This window comes from Lissotriton helveticus, chromosome 7 (genome assembly GCF_964261635.1).
Source record: "Lissotriton helveticus chromosome 7, aLisHel1.1, whole genome shotgun sequence".
Lineage (NCBI taxonomy): Eukaryota > Metazoa > Chordata > Amphibia > Caudata > Salamandridae > Lissotriton > Lissotriton helveticus.
The window spans coordinates 228088054-228111893 of NC_136068.1; the positions used below are offsets into that span (position 1 = coordinate 228088054).

The window sequence follows — 23840 nt, forward strand, 5'->3', positions numbered from 1 at the left end:
ACACGAAGGAAACACTAAATTAATTATGTAGTAAAAAAAAGCACTGGTACTGAAAGGAACCAGCTTACGTGCCAAAGTGCTCCTTGTGAAAGAACAAAATGCGGTCACTCAAAGTGAAGTTAACCAGTGGCTTGAGCAGCCTAACCCACTGCCCCATGCTATAATGGGTGTAAACAAACACGAATGACAACAGACCAATGGATGAAGAGAAGAGGCTGAAAGTCTCTATATGCAAGAATATTACACATATTTTATTCAAATCAAAAGGTCTTGTCTGACGCCAGAAATAACAAGCATTGGAAAGGTAATAGGTCTCGCCTTTGTTTAAGTTAAAGCCATTTGCTTTGCTAATGGTATTGTATTTTAGCTATGTCTTATTGAGTGTCTGTGTGTGATATGTTGTCCTTTATGTTGTTTGAATTGTAATTGTTATGTGTGTAGTAGTTTAAAGCATAGCATTAGGGAGATAGAAAGGAGTCTCAATGGAAGAAACAGGAGTTGTAAATAAAACGCACAAACGGCAGCTGCTCTTCACACAGTTGTGCTGGTGCTTTTATTGGCAGCGCTGGCAGGGGTAATAGCTGGTGCAATCTGCAGAGGCCTCCTCACGAGCGCCCTGACACTTATTGTTTTTACAAATTAAGCACTGTCACGCTGCGTGCACCGCACCTACTCTATACAGAGTGTGTGTTCGACCTACCTACATCTTTATCTAGTGTGTACACCCACCACGTACCTCATGTTTACAACTATACACATAATGTTTTGCATACATACATCTCTCTGTGCATAACAGGTGCACAACACCTGCCTTTGTCTGTACCCAATGTGCAACCTGCCTACCTGCCTCTGTGCACGCGGTCTGCATCATTCTTGAGCCTGTACACGCCACGTGCAACCTGTTTACATCTGTAGGGGCCTAGTGCATCATACATACCAGCCACACCTACCTCTGTATATATCGTGTGCGTTCCCACAACCTCGGATGTACGCATCCCCTTCCACACTCGCACACAAAACACGCACATGCGGTTTAGCAGGCTACCGTAGCGTGTGTGCAGTAATCCGTTCAGGGATTTTGCACTCAAACGAGGCTGCTGAACCTATGGCTGAGCTGATGTGCCTGTAATCTGGCCCCTCGCTCTCAGAGGGTGAATGCCTCAGGCCTTCCATGCTCCCTGAGATTTGCGGAGAGATAGAGGGAAAGCTGACACCCGGGATTTACACTCCTGGGGTTGATCTGCAGAATAAACAACTGGCGTTCAAGATCCCAGCACATCATTAAATCACGGTGCCTACTTCCTCCCTCCCCCTGCGCTGCTGTGGCTGCGATGCCCCTACTACACCTGGAGGCTGAGCCGTGGAGGGGCTCTACGAGGAATGCTACCCGCTGAGAGCCCGTCCCCCGCCACCCGGGGGCAGATCACACATGGCGAATGAGAGCACCCACCTTCCTTGCGAGTTTAAACTTGTCCTGATGCGCACCTCTCCTGCAGCACCTTGACACCTCCCTGATCTTAAGTTTCTGCACGTACTCTCCGATTTCAAACTATATATATATCCCGCATTTAACGCCACTCTCTCTTCTGCAAATTATGCTTATTGTATCCATCCCAAAATACAAATAAACCAGCTGCTTACACCACAACGCGAGTCAGCGAGTCACTGGAGTAAAGCTGGCATTTTGAAGGGGTTTATACTATACACATGCAGTCACTTGGTAAATACTAATATTTAAAGTGGTTTTATATACACATGTTTACTGTAGTAAAAACGGGTATTTTAAAGGGTTTTATACACTTACAGCCACTGGAGCAAATCCTGATATTTAAATGCATTTTAAACAGGCACCTTCACTGGAGTAAAAACAGATATTTACTCTAAATAAACAAGCGCTGATACAGGCTTCAAAACGCCTTCCTCTGAACATGCAGCGGGCACTGCAGCTGGCTAGAAAAAAAAGCTGTCGTCATTGGCAAAGCCGAAATAAAACAAGCGCGGTGAAAGCAAATCGTGCGGCTAAATAATTAATCAAGCGAGGATACGGGCTTCAAAACGCCTTCCTCTGTGCATGCAGTGGGCACTGCAGCTGGCTAGAAAAAAAAGCTGTCGTCATTGGCAAAGCCGAAAGAAAACAAGAGCGGTGAAAGCAAATCTCGCGGCTAAATCATTTAAAAGACAAGCGCGGTCCTCTTTCAATAACAAAAAAAACAAGCATTTGCAATGCAATAGGTCTCGCATTAGGAAAGTGTGAGCTATTGGTTTTGTAAATGACAATCTTTTTTAATGTGTTGGCTTTGAAAATATATAAATTAATAGCATTGTTATTCACAAAGCCAATAGCTTACACTTTCCTAATGCGAGTCCTATTGGCTATGGCAATGCTTGTTGGTAGCAAGCAAGGACAATGCTGTTGTGGTGCTGAGTGATGATGTGGTGGTGTCCCAGAGTGATGTGGTGGTGTCCCCAAGTGATGTGGCGGTGTCCCCGAGTGATGTGGCGGTGTCCCCGAGTGATGTGGCGGTGTCCCCGAGTGAAGTGGCGGTGCCCCCGAGTGAAGTGGCGGTGCCCCCGAGTGAAGTGGCGGTGCCCCCGAGTGATGTGGCGGTGCCCCCGAGTGATGTGGCGGTGCCCCCGAGTGATGTGGCGGTGCCCCCGAGTGATGTGGCGGTGCCCCCGAGTGATGTGGTGGTGTCCCCGAGTGATGTGGTGGTGTCCCTGAGTGATGTGGTGGTGTCCCTGAGTGATGTGGTGGTGCCCCCGAGTGGTGCCCCTGAGTGATGTGGTGGTGCCCCTGAGTGATGTGGTGGTGTCCCCGAGTGATGTGGTGGGTGAGGGTGAGAGGGTTGTGAGGGTGAGAGGGTTGTGAGGGTGAGGAGTGTGAGGGTGAGTGAGGGTGTGTCAGGGTGAGGGTGGGTGAGGGTGGGTGAGGGGGTGTGAGGGTGAGGGGGTGAGGGGGTGTGAGGGTGAGGGGGGGAGGTAGGGTGACGGGGGTTAGGGTGATGGTTTGACAGTGAACAGCATCTCCCCTGAATACACCACCGAATTCATGGACACAGTTGATGTGGCGAAGAGCTGGCATCATCATCTGAACAACATCATTACAAGGCATTCCTATTCCCATTCTGATTTCATAGTAAAACAAACTTCACCACTTCATAAAAAGGGAAGATAACCACTGAAGTCCATTTTATATTTTTTTTTCGAGAACTATAGACTTAAATACAGAGTAATGCCTGAGATTTCACTTATAAAAATATGTACTTGAGCCAATGGCAGCAACAAGAACGAACAAGTTTTGCTCGGTCGTATTTTTTTTTTTTAGTTTTACATTCCATTCATTAGCAAGCGCACTGAAGAAACCCAGATCCGAGCACTACACAGTAGCTACTTCTCTGTATACCTACTACCGCATTTCCGCACAGAAAAAGTACGACAAACTCCATTTGTGAACGCAAGTGAAAGATGGGTAAGTGGCTCATGCATGAGTTTACAACACTGGGAAGAGAGAGCTGAAGGGAGAGACGATGAAGAAGCAGTTCCAGGGAGAGAAGAGAGAATGGAGCGGGCATGAGACGAAGGAAAGGGAAAGGAGTAAGATGTAAGATGATTAAGCATAGAATAGGACACAAAAAAGATCGGCAAGAGTGTAATGGAGCAAGCACCAGGATTAGAGTAAGGAACGAGAAAAAAAGCAAACAAAGCAAAAGAGAAATGTGACGAGGAAAAAAAGTGAAACGAGACAATAATGTTGAAGAGACAGATGGAAAACAGGAGGGAAAATGAGGAGCGACATTAAGAGGATGGCAAAAGAGAAATAATCAGAACCCGAAACAGTGGATAGGGAAAACACGCATACCATACTGATGAGAAGATAGGCAGCAGAGAGTACGTGCGGGAGGGAATGGGATAAGCTCTCGGCATTGCTGTGGCGGGGTGGGGGGCGGGGGAGCTGCAGCCTTTGAAGTCTGATGCCTAGGCACAGACAAATGGTGGTGCGCGATATGCACGCGGGGGGGCGGGGGAGCGGCAGCCTTTGAAGTCTGATGCCGAGGCACAGACAAATGTTGGTGTGTTATGTGGCTGGCGTGCACGCGCCTGTCTCACATGAACTGTATGGGATCCGCAGCAGTTTTGGTAGACTTTTCTTTTCCACTTACTATAATTCTCGACAGCAATGCGCAAGCGCATTGGCAGGCGAGACCTAAAAAGTGGTTAATGACTTAAAAAAGCATTTGCAATGCAATAGGTCTCGCATTTTAGAAACTTTGACCAATTGGTATTGTAAATGACAATGCCTTTTATTTAGGTGTTGTTTTTTAAACACATAAATAAACGGCATTGTCATTTACAATGACAATAGGTCAAAATCTCGCAATAGCAAGACCTATTAAATTGCAAATGCTAGTGAAGTCACGTCATACAGCCTTTAATGGTTGAGAATCCAAAATGGCACAGTAAGAGCATTCCACCCACACTAAACTGTATTTTTCTGCACACTAGGCACGGTTTATTGACAAGTTAGATTCACTGGGGACCCTTTAACCACGGAAAGGCACTTCATCATTTCCAATTAGTTATTTTGATGTTTTGAACTATACCATGATAAAAAGCAGGCGCCAAAACGGACAAGAGACTTTCAGACGTAGCCACCGGGTACAGACACTTGTTTTCAATGGAATATGACAATCTGTTTATGCATTTCTCGTGTTTATCACAGTTCAATATGGGCATGGTCTTTAAGCAACATGACCATTTTTGAACCGCATGGCAATTTGACTAACGAGCACGCTTTGGAACAAGTAAGATAAAATGTTCATTTAGATCCACACGGTACACATAAATGTCAGAAACCGCAAGCATGCACTCTTCACTAATTATATCGGACTATATCTAGTGTTTTAAACGTAGTTGGATTAATATGTAATTGGGCTCCCATTTCAACTGAAATCTGCATGTCTACTTTGTTATACGCTACATGCTCTGATGTTATTTGTCTTGGTTGCACTTCACAATTCGGGGGTTACATGGATGCGCAAACATTCTTTTAACAGAGCGCGACTTCTCATTGTTATTGTTTTTTTTTTTTTTTTACTGGATCCAGACACTTACTGATTGATTTAACACTTAATGAGACATGAGGCCAGGCCCGGCCTTTGTGCTTAAGAGTTTAAAGTATTTTTTTTTTTTTAAAGGGAGGTGCGCGAGCCCCGCCCTGCAAAATAAAATAAAAAAGGGAGACATGACGGGTGGGAACACAAGGAGAATGGAGGTAGACATGACATAAGAAAAACGACCCGCCTGCTGCGCTAAAGAGTTTAAATTTCTTTTTAATCAAATGGAGGTGCGCAAGCCCCACCCTGCAAAATATAATAAAAAAGGAAGACAAGACGGGTGGGAACACAAGGAGAATGGAGGTAGACAGGACGTTGGACCCAGCCGATATTGAACTCCTTAACTGGCAGCGGGGATGGGTGGAGAATTAAACAGGCAATCCGTTTTTGGTGGTGGGAGATGGAGCTTTGAAGCTGAAAGCATGGCGCTCATGAAATGGGCGTCGCGCTGAATCATATCGGATAATATCTAGTGTTTTGAACGTAGTTAAATTAATATATAATTGGTAGTAGGGCTGCCATTTCAACTGAAATCTGCAGGTCTACTTTGTTGTACGTTTGGATTAACACGCTACATGCCCTAGTGTTATTTGTCTTGGTTGCTCTTCACAATTTGGGGGTTACATGGATGAGCAAACATTCTTTAAACAGGGTGCACCCTCTCATTGTTTTACTTTTTTTTTTTTTTTTACTGGATTTGGAATCACTTGGGAAATCTAACACATCCATACAGGATCCAGACACTGATTGATTCAACACTTCGAGACATGACGCCAGGCCCGGACGCTGCGCTAAAGAGTTTAAACTTATTTTTTCAAAAAAGGAGGTGTGAGAGTCCCGCCCTGCAAAAAAAAAAAAAAAAAGGGAGACATGACGGGTGGTAACACAAGGAGTACAGAGGGAGACATGAAGTAAGAAAACTGTCCCGGCTGCGGTGTTAAAGATTTTAAAGCTCTTTCAGAAAAACATGGAGACGTGCGAGCCCTGCCCTGCAAAATAATATAAAATAGGGAGACATGAGGGGTGGGAATACAAGGAGTATGGATAGAGACATGACATTAGACCAGCCGATGATGAACTCCTTATCCGGCAGCGGGGATGGGTGGAGAATTAAATAGGCAGCCTGTTTTTGGTGGTCGGAGGGAGGGCACCCAAAGGGGAGATGGAGCTTTGAAGCTGAAAGCACGGCGCTCATGAAATGGGCGCCGCGCTGAATAGTTTAAAATAATTTTTAAGAAAACTGAAGTTGGGCAAGCCGCACCCTGCAAAAAGAAAATGAAGTGCTGCCAAAGGATACTTCTCTCGTGCGCCATAGAGAGCCCCTGCTCCGAAGCATGTTGTGCATGTCGGAGCCGTAATCAAACAAGCGCAGCCAAAGCAGACGTCGGAGACAATGAAGAGAAAAGAGTACTTACCGTGTTTTGAAGGAGAGCGTGTAAAGCCGCCGGTAAAAGATAGAGTCCGGGTGGGCGGGGCCAAAAGATGACAAGGTGGTAACCAGGAGGGACTGAAAAGCCTCCGTTACAATCAGAACACCCCGTTTCGCATAATCAATGACGCAAAATGACGCACACCAATAGAAAGTACGGGCAGAGCCGAAACTCAACTTCTTGAAGTATATTGATTCCAAGAAGCCCTCGCAGAGCGAGCAGCGCATGTGCGCTGCAACACCAGGCGAGACCTAAAAATGGCAACCTGGCCCTCAGTCATGATTTGAAGAGACACACATTGTCTTGCTGCAGCATGGATGTCCTAACGTGCTACATGTCCTAAGGCTTTCCAGTAATGAATAGCGACAAAGCAACCCCCTTGCTATGCAGTGATCGGATTAAAAAATTCAAAATACACTGCTTCTAACAGTTTTTGATAGTGTAGACGAAACGAAAATCACCCATTTTAAAAATTAACCTTTCCACATTTCAAAATAGGTGGCAGCGCCCTCCCTTTAAGAGAAATGTACTGAGCCCTGCATAACAACCTACGCTTTTTAGAAAATTTAGTCTGCGACTTGTAGTGCTGCATCTAAGAAAAGACATTTGGCCTTAAAATCCAAGCACAAAAAGTGCTAAAAAATACAAAATGGTATTAAGAGCTCACAAGGTGTACATAACTAAACTAATAAAGATGCACAATTGATGCTTACCTTGAAACAATTACATAAAACATTCCCAAGGACATTAATGAAATTCCAACATGAAAGGAAACTCCCACGGCTCCATACTCCTTAAAAACCTTTTTAAGTTGCTGGGACTTGTTGAGCTTCTTTTCATCTTGTGCTGGCTCCGTGGTTTCTTTTTCAGAGGATACCCTGTTTTCCTAGGAGAAATAAATAGAATTTGGTGAAATACTCTGATTATTAATTAGTACCTCTTTACAGAATGCAGGTACAAAGAGCTAGATTAGATTTCAAGTGATAAAAGACGTGCAGTATTTTTGCTGATGCTACATACATAGTGTTGTGTAGTCAGGTCACTATGTCAGGTGATATTCACCAGTGTTTGTTTACCACATTCGTTTCTTGGTGCTTGGAGCAGTTAAACTATGTCACTACCCAATGGCCTAACGTTAGCACTAAAACCCCATCCCTGACATCACCACCTCCTCGGAAAAGTGTAAGGCAAATTAACAGTGTACCTGTATCAAGAAAGAGCTTTGACATCTCCAGCACAATCACCAGCCATAAAAAAACAGGTCTTGTAACGGATTAGTATTAAATTGGTCAAAAAGTTCCTTACCACCAATACCACCACTCGGAACCAGAACATCAACCTCTTATTCTATGCCCAAATGACCAATTTCACACGGTTCCTCACTGTCCTGACTTCAGCATCTTAGGGTGCAAAAGGGGCCCAAGACTAGCAAAGATCAACTATCAACCAATGGTTTGAATATCGCCTTGCATATAGCGCTACGCGCTGGAAGCCTGCAGTCATTTTAAAAGCCCCGTTTTGTCGTTTTGGTTTATTTAATTTTGCTCGCTTTTTACCTTGGTTTTAATTACAGATTAGAATTGTTTAGATATTCATAGTTGCCCTACCTGTGCCCTTAGACAAGGATCGCATTGCTGCACTATAAAATCCTGCTGCATTCACCGCCATTTGGGCGGCCCGGTCCCCGCGCTTTGTTTTCCTGGGGCGCCATCTTGGGTCGGTCTCAGAAGCACTCCTCAGCCATTCGCTGAAGCCGACACGTGGACTGGCTAGAGGCTGTAATTGGTGCTTGTATTTAAGTCGGGTAGGAGAGACCTTTACTTTTGTTTGAATATCGCCTTGCATATAGCGCTACGCGCTGGAAGCCTGCAGTCATTTTAAAAGCCCCGTTTTGTTGTTTTGGTTTATTTAATTTTGCTCGCTTTTTACCTTGGTTTTAATTACAGATTAGAATTGTTTAGATATTCATAGTTGCCCTACCTGTGCCCTTAGACATGGATCGCATTGCTGCACTATAAAATCCTGCTGCATTCACCGCCATTTGGGCGGCCCGGTCCCCGCGCTTTGTTTTCCTGGGGCGCCATCTTGGGTCGGTCTCAGAAGCACTCCTCAGCCATTCGCTGAAGCCGACACGTGGACTCGCTAGAGCCCTACATAATTAGTAGGGTATGGCGTGCAGCGTGGACGCCACAGTGACGCCGGAGTCACGCCAGAGTCCAGCCCGTCCGCGCCGAGGACGTGCTGGACGGCTGGACTCTGGACTTAGAAGATGCCTCTGTCTCCCCTTTCAAGTATACCCGCCATGAGATGGTACGCCTGAAACCCCGTAGCCTCATCTGTTCGCATACCTACGAACCATACGAACTTCTTCGCCCTCTGCGATGTGGCTGTCGCCACACATGTTTGTCTGTCAATTCCTCCCCCCCTTACCCCTCAGCTGACCGCCCCGCTGTCACTGGACCTATGACAGTCGGAGTAGAAGGCATCTTGATCAACGCCCGCTCCCTTGTTAAGAATAATATAATGTTTAGGGAGATGGTTCTCGATAGAAAGCCGGCTCTAGTGTTTATTACGGAAACCTGGGCTAAAGAGTCATCTGGCCCTGACCTGATCGAACCGGTCCCAGAAGGGTACTGTCTGACTAGACTGGACAGACAGGGGCGAGTGGGAGGGGGGATAGCGATCCTTTATCAAGACCACTTGTATTGCCACACAGTATCTATATCCGACTTTCCGGATAGCTTTCAAGCCCTTCACTTCACCGTAAAGGAAGGGCAAATCCCTTTTTTCAACGGAGTTCTGTTGTATCGCCCTCCAGGCTCGAGGACTGAGTTCACAAACAACTTCCTCCAGTCCCTGGAACCTTACTTTGGTCGTGATAACTTCTCCATTTTGGGAGATTTTAATTATCATCTAGAACGACTAGATCTATCTGACACTTCTTGTCTTATCGATGCCCTGGTCTCCTGTGGACTCACGCAGCGAGTCAGCGGCGCTACTCATCGTGCAGGCCATACACTAGATGGCATCTTCTCTAATGACCAGCGTTTGACCATCATGGATCCGGTACATCTATCCTGGTCGGATCACCTTGCGGTTCCATTTCTTTTGGAATACCCACGGATGGATGGAAATAAAACAGGGAAGCACACTAAGGAAACTGGCAGAAACTTTAGGAATATTGGTAATGATTCCTTTTCGCCATGGGTGGCTAGCCTTTCCGCTATCAGCATGGACAATGTTCAGACTGCGGTCGGTCACTTTGAACAGGTCATCTCTGAGGCCCTGAATGAACTTGCCCCACTTCAAACCCGCTGCCGAGCTAGGAAGAGACCCTCTGCCCCATGGTACTCGGAATCCCTCAGACTCCTCAGGCAAGAAGTGAGGAGGATGGAGAGGCTCTGGCATTCGAGCTGGGACTTCAGGAACAAGGAAGCCCATAAACTTCTGGTCAGAAAATACAAATCTGAGATTGTGCAGGCCAAGCAAGATTACTTTGTGGCCATGACAACCTCGCTCTCCTCGCCGAAGGAGCTCTTTAGAATCGTTGATTCCTTAGTCAACCTTCAAATACCTGACCCCGTCGCACCTTCACAAGATCTATGCGATAATATTGCGTCCTTCTTTCATTCTAAGATACAGGACATCTATCTGGCTCTTGAGGTACAAAGAGCCTCACTCAGTGGGCCCCCTGCCTTGGTTCAGACAAATATGACCACGCCAGACATCTCCCCACGGAGCACCCTGGACTCTTTCTCCCTGCTCACTCTGCAAGACCTGGAGATTTTGCTCAATAAAACTAAATCTGGCTCCCCCCTAGATATTTGCCCATTGAGGATCATCAAGCCGTGTAGAGAAACCTTCCTACCGCCTCTACTAGAAATTATGAATCTAGCCTTGAGGGACGGTGTCTTCCCCTCGGAGTGGAAGAGTGCAGTAGTGAAACCTCTGCTGAAGAAGGCTTCCCTCGACCCGGAGGTCCTAAAAAACTTCCGGCCGATCTCACTACTCCCAGCCCCTGCGAAGATGCTTGAGGCACATCTAAACAAGCATCTTGCCGCCTTTGTGGATAGCTCGGGCTGCCTGGACTTCTCCCAGCATGGATTCAGGAGGGAACACAGCACTGAGTCGGCCCTTACTATTGTGCTCGATAAGATCTGCACTCAAGTAGATGGGGGCCAGACGACCCTCCTAGTCCTGTTGGATCTAACTGCGGCTTTTGATACCCTCTCCCCCTCAGTACTTACATCTCGTCTGAGGGAAGTGGGAGTGAAGGGCGCAGCTCTAGATCTTTTGACCTCCTTCCTTGTTGGAAGGGAACAAAGAGTGAAGCTGGGAGAGTTTCTATCTCCATCCCGACCTGTGCTGTGTGGGGTCCCGCAGGGGTCGGCTCTTAGTCCGACCCTATTTAATATCTACGTGACCCCACTGGCCAGATTAATTAGATCTTTCGGGATGGAGGTAGTCTCTTACGCTGATGACACCCAAATCCTCGTCTCTCTTTCCCATTCAGATGTACCAACCGCCTCCAATTTTAGATCTTGTATGGAGGCGGTTGGTCTGTGGATGATCCACAATTCACTTAAGCTGAATGGGGAGAAGACGGAGGTGATGGTGTTCGGAGGGAAAGAGGACACATGGTCAGCCAGCTGGTGGCCTGACTCGCTAGGAATATGTCCCTCCCCCACGGCATCTGCTAAGAACCTTGGGGTGATGATAGACCCTGCCCTGGACATGAGCAGACAGGTTAGCAGAACCATCTCCACCTGTTGGGGCATCATTCACACCCTCAGAAGAATCAGGAAGTATCTTTCCCTGCAGTCCAGAAAACAAATAGCTGTCGCTCTCATTGGCTCACGACTGGACTACTGCAATGCGCTGTATGCGGGCCTAAATAGGAGCCTTCTACAGCGCTTGCAGGTAGTCCAGAACGCCGCAGCCAGATTTGTTTTAGATATCCCCAAACGCTCCTCGGCCACGTTGGCCAGGAAAGCGCTGCACTGGCTGCCGGTAGAACACCGATTGCGCTTCAAAGTCCTATGCATGACTTATAGAGCCATTGCAAAGAACAGTGCCATGGGAGTCGGCTCCATCATTTCCCATTACACACCTGGGAGGGCCCTGCGCTCCTCCAAGAAACTGCTCCTGACAGTCCCCCGCATACGCAGAGCCAAGTGGGGTGGCAGGGCTTTTTCTACTCTTGACCCTAAATGGTGGAATGACCTTCCCCTTGATCTCAGGTCCCTACCGTCCCTGCAGAAATTCCGTAGTGCCCTTAAAACTCGCCTTTTCCTGCAAGCTATATGTAAGGTTGTACATTCCCACTTTGATCTGATTGTTAGGCGCCTTGATACCTGCGGGTTATTGTTCTGCGCAATATACATTTTTATCAAATCAAAATCAAATCAACCACCAACATAAATTGCAGTACTAAAACATACAAAAGGAAACCCAAGTGCGAATATATATGGCGTGCAGCGGTTTGAAAATCCCTGATATTTTGCAAAATAAAAATAGTTTTTTAGTAATGTCCACTACAACCAGCATGAAAACCACAAAATAAGATAAAGTGCTGCATACTTTGCGTCAATACACCATCACAGGCAGACAGGGTATTACTTAAAGGCAACCAAGTGATGAACGGCGCCCAGCCGCAGTCCAGTTAGGACAAAAAGGTACTGGCCATTGGTTACTCAGGCCAGGTATGATTGGTAGCCATCTGGCAAATCCTTAGATTACTGTCATAACTGTTTGCTTCCTGGATTCATCACACATTTTTTGTCTCAATAGAAAGGATACTTTTGGGGTCACTAGAAACAGGTAGATCAAATAGACTAAAATAAATGTTTATATAAGACAAACAAGGACTCGTAAGAGCATAGTCTAATGTGACGCAGTCTAGGATGATAGACTTTGCAAAACTGGTTTTGGTTTTTGCCCAAATTGACTGCCATAATAATATGTAAATATAAATGTCATTCCGTATTTGTAAAGCGCAAACTACTCACCCTTACAAGTCTCAAGGCCCAGGGGGCCATCGTGGAAATTAAATGAGCTATTACCCAGAGTCACATGGAGCTGAGCTGCGGCTAGAGCCGGGCATCGAACCGTGAACCCTGTGCTCCGAAGTCAGCTGCTCTGGCCACTGCACCCCACCTCTCTACTGTAATAAGGGTTTTAAAGCTAAAATGTCCTCCAGATAGTGCAGGCTTGTTTCCTTATAAGCTATAAAAGAGAATGCAGATCTAGGTACACACAACAAAACTTTGAGGAAACAAGTCTCGTCTGTCTGAAGGGATTAAGTGGGTGTATAACCCCCAAGCCTGCACCCATAGGTAGCAGTTAATAATAATAATAATAAAGGAATTTATAAAGCGCCTGGTGACGCCTTCACGGCGTGTCCCCGCGCTACGGAGAGAGAAAGAAGCGGATAGCGGGCTGGCCAGAAAGGATTAGTTTTTATACAGGTAGGTCTTCAGGAGTTTCCTGAACTGCATTTCAGATCCTTCTAGCCTTAAGCTGACCGGGAGTTTATTCCAGTTGCTGGCTGCCAGCCGTCTGAAGGAGCGTCCACCCATTTTTGCTTTTTTGACATGGGGAATTTTAAGTAGCCCTGCTCCGGCTGAGCGTAGTGCTCTAGTAGGTTCATAGATCTGAACCAAGTCAGAGAGATAGGACGGTGCTTTATGCCAAACAATCCTGTGGCAGATTAGGAGTGCTTTATAGAGCACTCTCTTTCTGACTGGAAGCCAGTGTAATGCCTCCAGCGCAGGCCTGGATGCTGCTCTTTTGGGGAGTCTCAACACTAACCGAGCAGCAGTGTTCTGGAGGACTTGCATTCGTCTTAGGTTTTTTTCCGTAGTACCTAAGAGCAGCACATTGCCATAGTCCATGCGGGATGTCACTAAGGCTTGGGCCATGGTTCGTCGGGCCTCCAGAGGGAGTAAATCCAATGTGCGATTGAGGGTTTTTAGTATCCCAAAACATTTTCCCATCAGGCGATTCACATGGCCCTCATAGGACAGTTTGGGATCAACCCAAATTCCCAGATTCTTTGCCTCTTTGCTGGGCTTGGGGGTAGGGCCCAAGCATGTTGGCCACCAGTCCCCCGTCCAGCTGGAGTGGTTACCACCAATCACCACAACCTCCGTTTTAGAGCCATTCAACTTTAAACAGTGAGCATTCATCCAGCCTGCTAAGGCCTGCATACAGGACTTGAAGTTGGATGCTGCTATGTCGGGGGCTTGGGACAGAGAGATCAGCAGTTGAGTGTCGTCAGCGTAAGAGACTAACTCCACTCCAAACGCTAATACACCTCTCGCTTTTTATATATTTCGATCATCTCCTTAACTGGCAGACTACCGATTTTATGGGAGATCCTAAATACTCCTAACATATTCAACTCAATTTTACTGAGTATTTGAAACGTGCTGCGCCCATGATCCAGTGTTCGGAAATAGAATCCCTAGCTAGCAAAAGGAATTTACACTTGGAATTGGGAAACACTCAATATAAAAGGTCCTGTACTCGTCCACCCTTTCCCCGCAGACCATTGTAAATGTTTTTTTCCTTTTTAATTTTCATTCTACTAGATGCCATGAAATACCCAAAAGAGTCCATTAATCTTTGCAGGCAGACCAGAGTCCTGAATAACAGGGTAGCATCGTCGGTATACAATAGTATCGGCACAGAGCTGCCATTGACAATAGATGCATCGGCCTGAAAACTCTACATGGTGTAATCCACCCCATTAATGAAGAGGGAAAATAAGAATGGCGCCAGCACGCACCCCTGTCTGATACTCCTCTTGATCTTAGAAAGAAATGAACTTTACCCATTGGGGCCATACCGCACCCCAGCCAGTAGGTTTGCAAAGAAGCTAATAATATTCTTCAGGGCACCCAGGGAGATCAAAGTAGACCAGAGTATTGAGTGGTCCACCAGATCAAAGGCGCCGCTTAGGTCAGCAAAGCATAAATAGAGGGACACAGCTTTAGCTTTAGTGTACTCTCTATAAGCAATCCAATATTTACACGTTGCTCTACACTCCCCGCCCTCTTCTAAACCCATACTGTGTCTCAGATATGATGGAATTATTTTCAGCCCAGTTCTTCAGTCTTTGTAGAAGGAGTTTTCTCATAAGTTTAGCAGAAGAATCCAGGAAGGAAATAGGCCGATAACATTTCAGGTCATATTTGTTCCCCTTTTAAAAAAATGAGAATTATAGATAAAATAGCCCAGGCAGGGGGAAATCGAGCCCCCAACGTCTGCACTGAGTACCCTTGTCAAAATGGGACCCCACAGATCCACCTGAGATTTAAGAGGAGCCCATCTGACTTCCCTTCAGCACTCGTACTTATGGCAAGGACCTCCTCTAAAGTAATGAGTAATGGGACCCAAGACTTAGTTGCCACTCCATTGTACAGTGAATTGTCTACCATATGGAAATCAAAAATACCTATAAAGTGGGTCACTCATGCATCACAGAAGACCAGTGAGGAGAGTTCAGGTGCAGTGTCAGCTTAAAAAACAAAAATAGGCATTTATTGGGCTCCAAAATAAAACTAAATCCTTTATCTCAGAAACCTGGGCCCGATTAATCCACACATCCTCATGCGGTGATCTCTTCCTGACTGCAAGTACCTGCTCAAAATTATTGTGTAGGTTTCCAATAGCGGAGCTATCCCTAGGAGAACCATGGAGATCCTCCCTTAGAAGTTTTGATGCCATCCCCGTTTTCCTGTCCTACCAGATTTAATAGGTCTTGTAAGCAATGATTTAAGCACCCCGGTGAACTTCCCAAAGGAATTCAATATCCCAACATGATCTACCTCCTCTTCTAGACAATAGCTGCATTTGTCAGATATCAAAGTTACCAATTCTCGTAGTACTTTACTTGGGTCAATCCCTGCCCATTTAATCTGGACGCCATTAGACAGTATCAAGAGACATCATTGAGAATGAAATTATTAAGGGGTTATGGTCGCTCACTGCTGTCTGGGAGATATTAACAGAGCGAACCACATCCGTATCAATAGCAGATATCAAAAGTGATCAATGGTGGAACGAGTGTCTCTGCCAATAAATGTAGGGATTGGTATGCTGGTACCCACACAGCTGCTTTCCAAAAGCATAAGATCATACTTAAAGATCAGGGAATTGAAAGCATTCAGATAGTAATTGTGATGAAAGTTCAGAGTTCCTGCCCCCCATGGCATTAATTATGCCAAAAACCCATCTTGCCAGTAGAGGACATTTATGGATATTAAAATCACCCAACAAAAGATTTGTGTACTTAGAGTGAATCGTCTGAAAAAACTCATTCCGACCTGCATCTAAGGCATACACAATAGAGCTTCGAAATGAATCAAAAATGTAATAGTAGAAATTAATCACCCACAAATTAGTCCCACTTTTGAATGATAACCACAGTAGTTGTGCGTAGGATAGGTCAGTCACAATACTTCTGGTGATGACAGATAGAAAATAGGCACCCAGGATCTGAAGCCCCCCTTTTACCTGCCCTATATTAGTTGGTACAGCTCCCAGGAAGAAAGTTGTAAACCCTTCAACGTGGATAGGTTCCATGCACCAGGTCTCCTGAATACAAAGTGTACTGGAGTCTAAAATAATGCAACACCAATTTGAGAAGTTCAGTTTGCTTCGAAGTCCACACACATTCCAAGTCACAAATCAACATTCTCCACTAACATCATAACCATTAAGTGCCACTGTTGGGTAGGGCAATCTGTAATGTTCAGACTAATAGGCGTGATTGATACATAACATTCATTAGAGTTACGGATCGCAGGGTTAGATGGACATTGGACACAGTCAAACATTGGGATAGGTGAGCTAACAGTCTCCTCATCAGAGTTAGATGGGGCTGGTTCAACCACCCAGTCAGCAGCAGGGCAATTACTTGCTCTGGCCTTGATACGCACAGTCAAATTCAAATTCAAAAACTTTATTCGGTTATATTTCATAAATAACCATAAAAGTACATCAAAACACATCAAATGTTACATCATCTCAATTAAAAAATCGGTGTACACAAAATTTAACATGGACCAAGAGTTAAAAGAATTAAGTTCATATGATCATAGTCTTACATAGAAAAAAAGTACTTTTCAGAAAAGCCGACACAGATGCTACAGAGAAAATATCCTCCAAAGATTGTATAGCTAGAAAAGCTGGGCGAAACTGTCTCATGTTCATATATTTTAGAATCGGCATACTCCATCTTTTCCTAGATAAGACATAAAATCTGCAGAAAAATAAAATATGGATATCCGATTGAGTCGAGGCGTTATCACATGGACATTTGCAAATTTCCTTTGACCAATCATTTGTAACAGGAAAGCTCAGCAGTCTAAACAGTATCCCAAATCTAAATCTGGTCAGTAAAAACCTATCTCGATCTTTCATTTGGAGGTTTAGATAAGGTTGAATAACCCTTGGTTTTATTATCATTTGGTGGGCTATTACTGTCTTTTTTAACAGTTCTATTTGTTCTCTTCGATACTCGAGAAAGTTTAGACTTAGCTGTTTCAGTGCTTTCCTAGTAATATCAGACATTGACATAGGGTCTGTATAGAATTCCGGATGGTTGATATTATCACAGAATGCGCAGTCAATCAATTTCATTGAGGCCAGAACGAGGTGCAAACCTGTTGTTAACTGACAGTTTGTCTCAGCGGATGACCGGATTTGGGAAGGTATGCAAATGATGGCTGGGAGGATGGCTTATAAAAATAGCCCAAAGGCAAAGCAGATATTCCAGTGGGAATTAACTACCTCACCTCACCTCACGATACCTTAACAAACTTCTTACTGTTGTTGGGTGCCGAAAGTTCACTACCAGGCAATCTCCTCGGATAGTGGTGAGGTGCCAATCCAACCAACTCTATGAACTGTTATGATCTCCCTTCTCTCTGCTGGAGTGAAGGGCTTATGAATACAGAGTTAATGTGTGACTTTGTTATGAGTGTGTTTCCCAGACTCTGGGTTGGTGGGCTTTAATGGTGGAACTTCAGCCAGAACCAGCACAAACGGCACACCTCGGAAAGAAGACTTAGTGTCATAGTGTTGAGAACTGCATCCCCTCCACTATTTGCTCCAGCCACCGTGTCCATTCCCCTCTGTGTATCTGTTGTTGATAGTAAAGAGGCCCAATGTCCCATGGCAGGGGCCACTCCCCCATGTACTGCCTTGGCAGTCCTCACATCATCGCCACTGCTCATTACTGCCTGAATGAGAGAAGTGGTCCTCTCCTTTTGTAGCAAGGTGGCTACCATACTTGACTCCGACATAAGTGACCCACATGGTTAACATCTGTAAGTGTGTCCGGCTAGACCCATGTTGGGAGCATTCACAGACATTCGGCCTCTATTAACATTAATCATTTGAGCTTCCATGGCAGCAAAACCTCCTTAATTGGCGTACTCTTGCAGGATTTCGGTAAATTTTCCATAAAGCTCATCGAGGTTTAAAGCTCCCCATCACCCATATTTCTTCTACCTGCTTTTTATTTCGGCTGTTGGGGTGGTCAGAGCATTCTGGTGTTAGGCCTTTTAGGTTTGGCAGCGGGTTCCAGGGATGAGCTAACAATGCCTGGACTCTGGAATGCCAAATAAGCACAGGGGTTGATCTGCCACTGTAATCCCATTCGCAGTTCCTGCAGGACCATGAGTAGCCTCCCAGTCGGAATCCCTTATTGAACAGTCTTTTTCTGTCACAGGGAATGCATTGCCCAAAACGCTACCACAGGCTGGCATCTCCCCACAATCTTTTTGTTAAATTATGTTAATTAACTTATAAAGTGCACAAATACCCAAGGGTGTCTTGGTGCTAATTGGATATGGAAGTATGAGCAGGAGAGTACGAGGCATTGTAAAGGCAAGTTTTCAATGCTCTTTTGTAAGTTATAATCAATACAACAACACAACTGCCAATACTGATAATTGTTCAACACTTCACTCTTAACAATAACACGTGGCACTCATAGTGATTGAAAAACTAATAAATGTTTTATTTTTCTCTTTGTATTTTTTGTCTTTATTTAAAAAATTGTTTCAAGGGAGATCGGTTCATGTTATTTTCATGAACATTTCAAACGTTTTTAGGACCACAAGCAACAGTACAACCATATAGGTTTACGTGTAAATGTCTCCAAAACTTATACCATGTCCTGTGGAACTGGGACTAGAAGGACATCATGCCCAATCTTCCTGGATGGGAGAAAAGTTGAGAACACAGACAGGTTCTCTTATCTTGGCATTAATTTTGACAGAAGGGGCACATGGCAGGCGGCTGCAACTGCAAGGCGTCTAGCATTCTCTAGGGCCACGGGTGCATTGACTAACTTTGCCAAAAAACTGGGAGGGAGACCGGTTGGAGCACTTTTACAGATTTATAAAACTAAACGCTCATCAACCGGCACATATGGAGCTGGCTTCTGGGGGATTGAGCACGTAGAAAATATACAACGCTCTGAGAATTTTTTCCTTTGTTATTTATTAGCAACCCCCAAGGGCACAGCTATATGTTGTCCACAATGAATTAGGTCTTCCAGACATCTCGGACATCATAAAATCTTCACCTATTTTACTGTGTCACAATGTCTGGGTAAAACCTGAGACTAGCCTGAACAGAGATGTTATAAAAGATTGTCTCAGCTTAGATGGTGCCGATAACATCAAAAGGTTTAAATACGTAAGAGACATGCTCAAAGACATCGGGCACCCGGAATACTTTTCCAACCCTGTAAGCATGGAGACCGTGTCCAGAACTACCCTGAAAAAACTGGTTTTAGACCACTTCGACAGCAAAAGATGGCTTGTAGAAAAGGGCAAAAGCACAGGCATAGAGAATCAATTGACCACCATTGATGGCGGGGTCCAGCAGTACTTGCTCTTAGAACCATCCCCCTTTACACACATGCTTTTGACCCGTTTCCGCATGGACACTTTTTTCAGATGAATTACTTTTCCGCAATGTAACGATTGGACAGGGGATACAGAAACCTGCCCGTGTGATAACATCTCACACCAGTCCAATATTCACTGCATATTATTCTGCAGGTTTTATCTGCTCCCGAGGGAAAGATTTTTGAAACCTCTATTAAAGGCATGGGATTTAAAAACCTGCAGAGCGGCCTACAATAAACTGAAAACCCTAGAAAACGCACACGTCATCAAAGTTGTATCTACTTACCTAAAATTTGTTGTTAGGCTCAGGAATTCGATGTAATTCTGGAACAATTTGTAAATAGCCCGTCAAGAAAGTGCAATCATTGTTTTTCTTTTTAATATAAATGTATAAAGTTTTATGAGTGGCGTGCCCTTGATAAACTTTTAGCCCCCTATGCATTGTACCATTCTTAGTCACTCTTTTAATGTATCTATTTATATGTATTGGTATTTCTCATCATGTCGTTTTTAAATGAATGCTTTTATGATTCTGTTCTTACAAATCGAATAAAGCTTAATTGATTTGATTTACAACCATATATCACACATTTTACAATTACAAATAAAACACTACATTACATTTCATAATTTAAAGCATTTTACAGGATAAGAGCAAGCTCAGATTCTGTAAGTTATAGGCAGACTATTCCAGAGTGCTGAGGCTTCGGAGGAGAAGCAACCTACCCCCCCCCCCCAATTAGAGTCTCTTGAAGCTGGGGCGAGTGACCATCAAGGAATTTTTAGGACATAGGTCTCTGCTGGGTGTGTACCAAGAAAGGGATTGTTTAAGGTAACAAGGACCTGAGTTATGAAAGGCCTTACAGGTAAGGCATAGCACGTTGAATTTGATTCGGTTATTCACTGAAAGCCAACAAAGTCTCTTAATAGAAGCAGAGACAGGATGGAACTTGGGCAGATCAAGAATAAGTCTTACTGCAGCATTTTGCAAGCTCTAATTTATTCACGTACTGTTTTTGGAGCTTAACATACAGTCCGTTACAATAGTGCAGTTTCGTGAGAATAAGTTTTTCTAAAGGTAAGAGGAATGAAAGAAGGAATCTTCTTGATAATTCTCAAAGTACTGAAACTGGAGGAGACAACTGAACTGATATGCTTGTTTGAAATTCAGCTTGTCATCAAAAGTTATGCGTGGTTTTTTGCTTTTGGGACTGGGATGGGGAAAGGGACACCCCCCTTAAGTTTCTCTCAGCCTCCAGGGACAGTCTTCACTTAGTCAGAACTATGTCAATAGAAATTAGTCCAATGCCGCTCTCAAGCATGGTATCTTTGCTTATAGGCCTATGTGGAAACAAAGTTTTCCCCGTTGTCTTGCGCTTACCCATAATATATCCAGATACTGAATCGGAATAAGCAGATCTTAAGGGGGTGGCCTAGCCCAGCCTCCTCTGGTCACGGGCGGGCCGAGTCCCACCCTTAAGGAGGGTAGTGGGACAACATAATGTAACACGCTTAATAGCGCTAATCTTCTGGTGCAATAATGTGACAGAGGCCGCCTCCGTGGGCCCACAAAATGTTAGGATGTGTAGCTCCCACCCAAGAATGGCCTCCAATGGTCCTTGCACCCACTTTAGCCTACGGTGATGTCAAAGTACCTCTGGGACAGCCCTGGCCTGATCCTGGTCCTGCTTTACACCCAGCAGTCTGATGATGACTAATGCAGGTAGTCAATGGCGGATGCAGGAGAGCAAGAGTACTACTTGATGATAGCAAACAGCAGTGGTGGTGGACCATTTACCTCTTCTCCCTATTTTTGCTGGAGCCGCTGACTCCACACACACCAGACTGTAAAAGATGGCAATGATGGTTGAAGTTGAACTTTGAATCATTGCGGCACAGCATGACACCTGCTGGCCCCACTGCCCTGCCGTACACACCTCTGCTCGCAAGCCAAGTATAGTGGCGGTTAACAGAACAGTTGCAATGGTGTTGCTGGTAGCTGCAGCGGTGTTGGCCACACCTTAGCTGGCCAGATAGTCTCCATCAGCTTGATCTTGCCAGCCCAAAATGTTGCGTCCATTAAGTGCAACATATATTTTAGTATAAATGTCTCTTCCTTTAAATTCTACCACGTCTGCAAGTAACCGCTCATAATAATATACTCCCCAGATGCCTCGGGGTTGACATCTGTAGGTTTTAACAACTTATTAGACCAATATTTAAATATATTCTCTGCCAGAATCGTTATAGGTGACCCTGAATGACACCGAAGTCAATTGATCCAATTTGTACTTCACTAATAGGTCCTTTACACCTTTTACCAGAACTATTTAATGTGCTTACTTCAACAGTACATTATTTGGTGCTCCACATATTGACTAATTTTCTACGCTGAGCAGTTTTACTTTACATTTATCTTTTGAAGACCTGCATACCGTATAGAAATGTCCAATTTTCTTAAAATTGTTGTGCCATTTCCCTTGTGCTGGACAACTGCAGTTATTACCCATATGATATCTAGAACCGCATCTGTAACTTGCTCCATTCATTTTTTTATCAAAGGTCTTCTTAGTCTTGTTCTTCTGTAGAACAGCATTAATATTAGAATCATTTGCACTATTTAAAGCTGCTAAATGCACTACCTATACACCTTCTAAGGTTTTGCAGGTACCATCTTCTGTTAAAATTTCAGAAGATATTACAGAACATTCTATACTTTTTGCTATATCCATAACTTTTTCTAAAGATGGATTCTTACAAGCTAATATACGTCCTTGAATTTTCTTGTTGAAACAAAAACAAGTTGATCACGTAAAGATGTTTCCAAATTGATACCAAATTCACTCTTGGATGCGAACACCCTCAGAACTGCTAAATAGTCTTCAATGGATTCCTCTGGCATCTCTACTATAACACATGGTTCATCCACATATTGTTTACCCATGCGTGCTAAAGAACCAGCTCAAATGCAATCCAGACAAATCTGAGATTGTATTCCTTGGCCAACCAGCTGCGAGAAATTGGAGTCTGTGGTTGCCCGCAGATCTCCCCCACCCCCCTCTGAACTGCCCAATCGACAGTTAAAAACCTGGGCATCTACATTAATAATGAGCTTTTGATGCGGTCCAAGGTTCAAGCCCTAGTGGGATCCTGTTTTAGAATACTGAGGATGCTGAATACATTCTGCTGCTTCTCCCCCTGGATTCCAGGAGGACAGTAGTACAGGCGCTGATCACGTCCATGCTAATGTCCTCTATCTGGGATTACCGGACTACCTTCTCCAGCGCCTCCAGGTAGTGCAAAATTCAGCAGCAAGTGTGATTCTTAAACTGAAACCCAGATCACATATGACCCCTCCCCACCCCACCATCCTAAGTCCCTACACTGGCTCCAAGTGAGGGAAAGGATAACATTTAAGCCATGGTTATTTTTTCAAAGCCCTCCATGGCACGGGCGTTGCCTACCTTAGAAAACAAGTTAGCTGATATGTAGCTACTAGAACACTCCGATCGTCCTCCGCCGAACTGGCCTGTATTCCCAAAACACAGCTAGTACGCAGAGGTGGTAGGTCCTTTGGCTTTCTAGGAGCAAACTGCTGGCAGCTCTGAGAGCATCAACAGGTCTCTCCCACTTCAAAAAACAGCCGAAAACATGGCTATTTAGGAACATAGGGCCACATGCATCAAACTTATGAATTGCGATTTCTAAATTGCGATTAAGAAATCGCAATTCCTTGTGCATGTAGGAATCGCAAAAAAAGTGTGATTTCTACACATTTCTTATTTGCGACTCAAAAATTGCGAATTGCAAAAAAGGAATGGCTTCCCATTCATTACTATGGGCCTAGAGGCCCATAGGAATCAATGGAAATTGCATGCGCAATTTCAAGGGTGCTAAAAGAACACCCTGATGCACCCCTGAAAGTGCCATTAAAATACATGTTGCACACACACACACATTCCCCTCCCCAAGGGCATGTTTATGTGCAACATAGAACATTGAAAAATGCACTTTTGTCAATTTTTCAAAGTTTTCACCAATTACCATCAACGTTAAGTTGATGGTAATTTTCATTTCTTAAAAGCGAAATCGCAATTTTGTTTGCTGCATTGCATTTAGAGATTCGCAATTTGCAATTCCCTAAATGCAATCGCAATTTAAGTAATCTCAAATTTTGCGATTACTTAAATAGCGATTTTTTGCATTTGGAGTGATGCATTCCAAATGCATAAATTGCGGTGTCAAAGGGGCCGATTCGGCAAAAAACAATGATGCATGTGCCCTAACTAAGCCCCTAGTTCGGCATGCTCATGTGAACTGTTGGCGCCGGGACACTCCAAACGGAGTAGCTGTGAGCTCTATAAATA

The 23840-nt window shown here is 44.6% G+C and overlaps 1 protein-coding gene across 1 annotated transcript in view; it reads right to left on the reverse strand.

Moving 5' to 3' along the window:
• The window catches only part of MIMS2 (mitochondrial inner membrane scaffold 2), a 137445-nt gene that overhangs the window by 22185 nt on the left and 91420 nt on the right, over positions 1 to 23840 (reverse strand). Inside the window, exon 2 of the mRNA XM_078652017.1 lies at positions 7258 to 7430. Coding sequence (XP_078508143.1) covers positions 7258 to 7430 — 173 coding nt within the window. The remainder of the gene's footprint in view (positions 1 to 7257; positions 7431 to 23840) is intronic.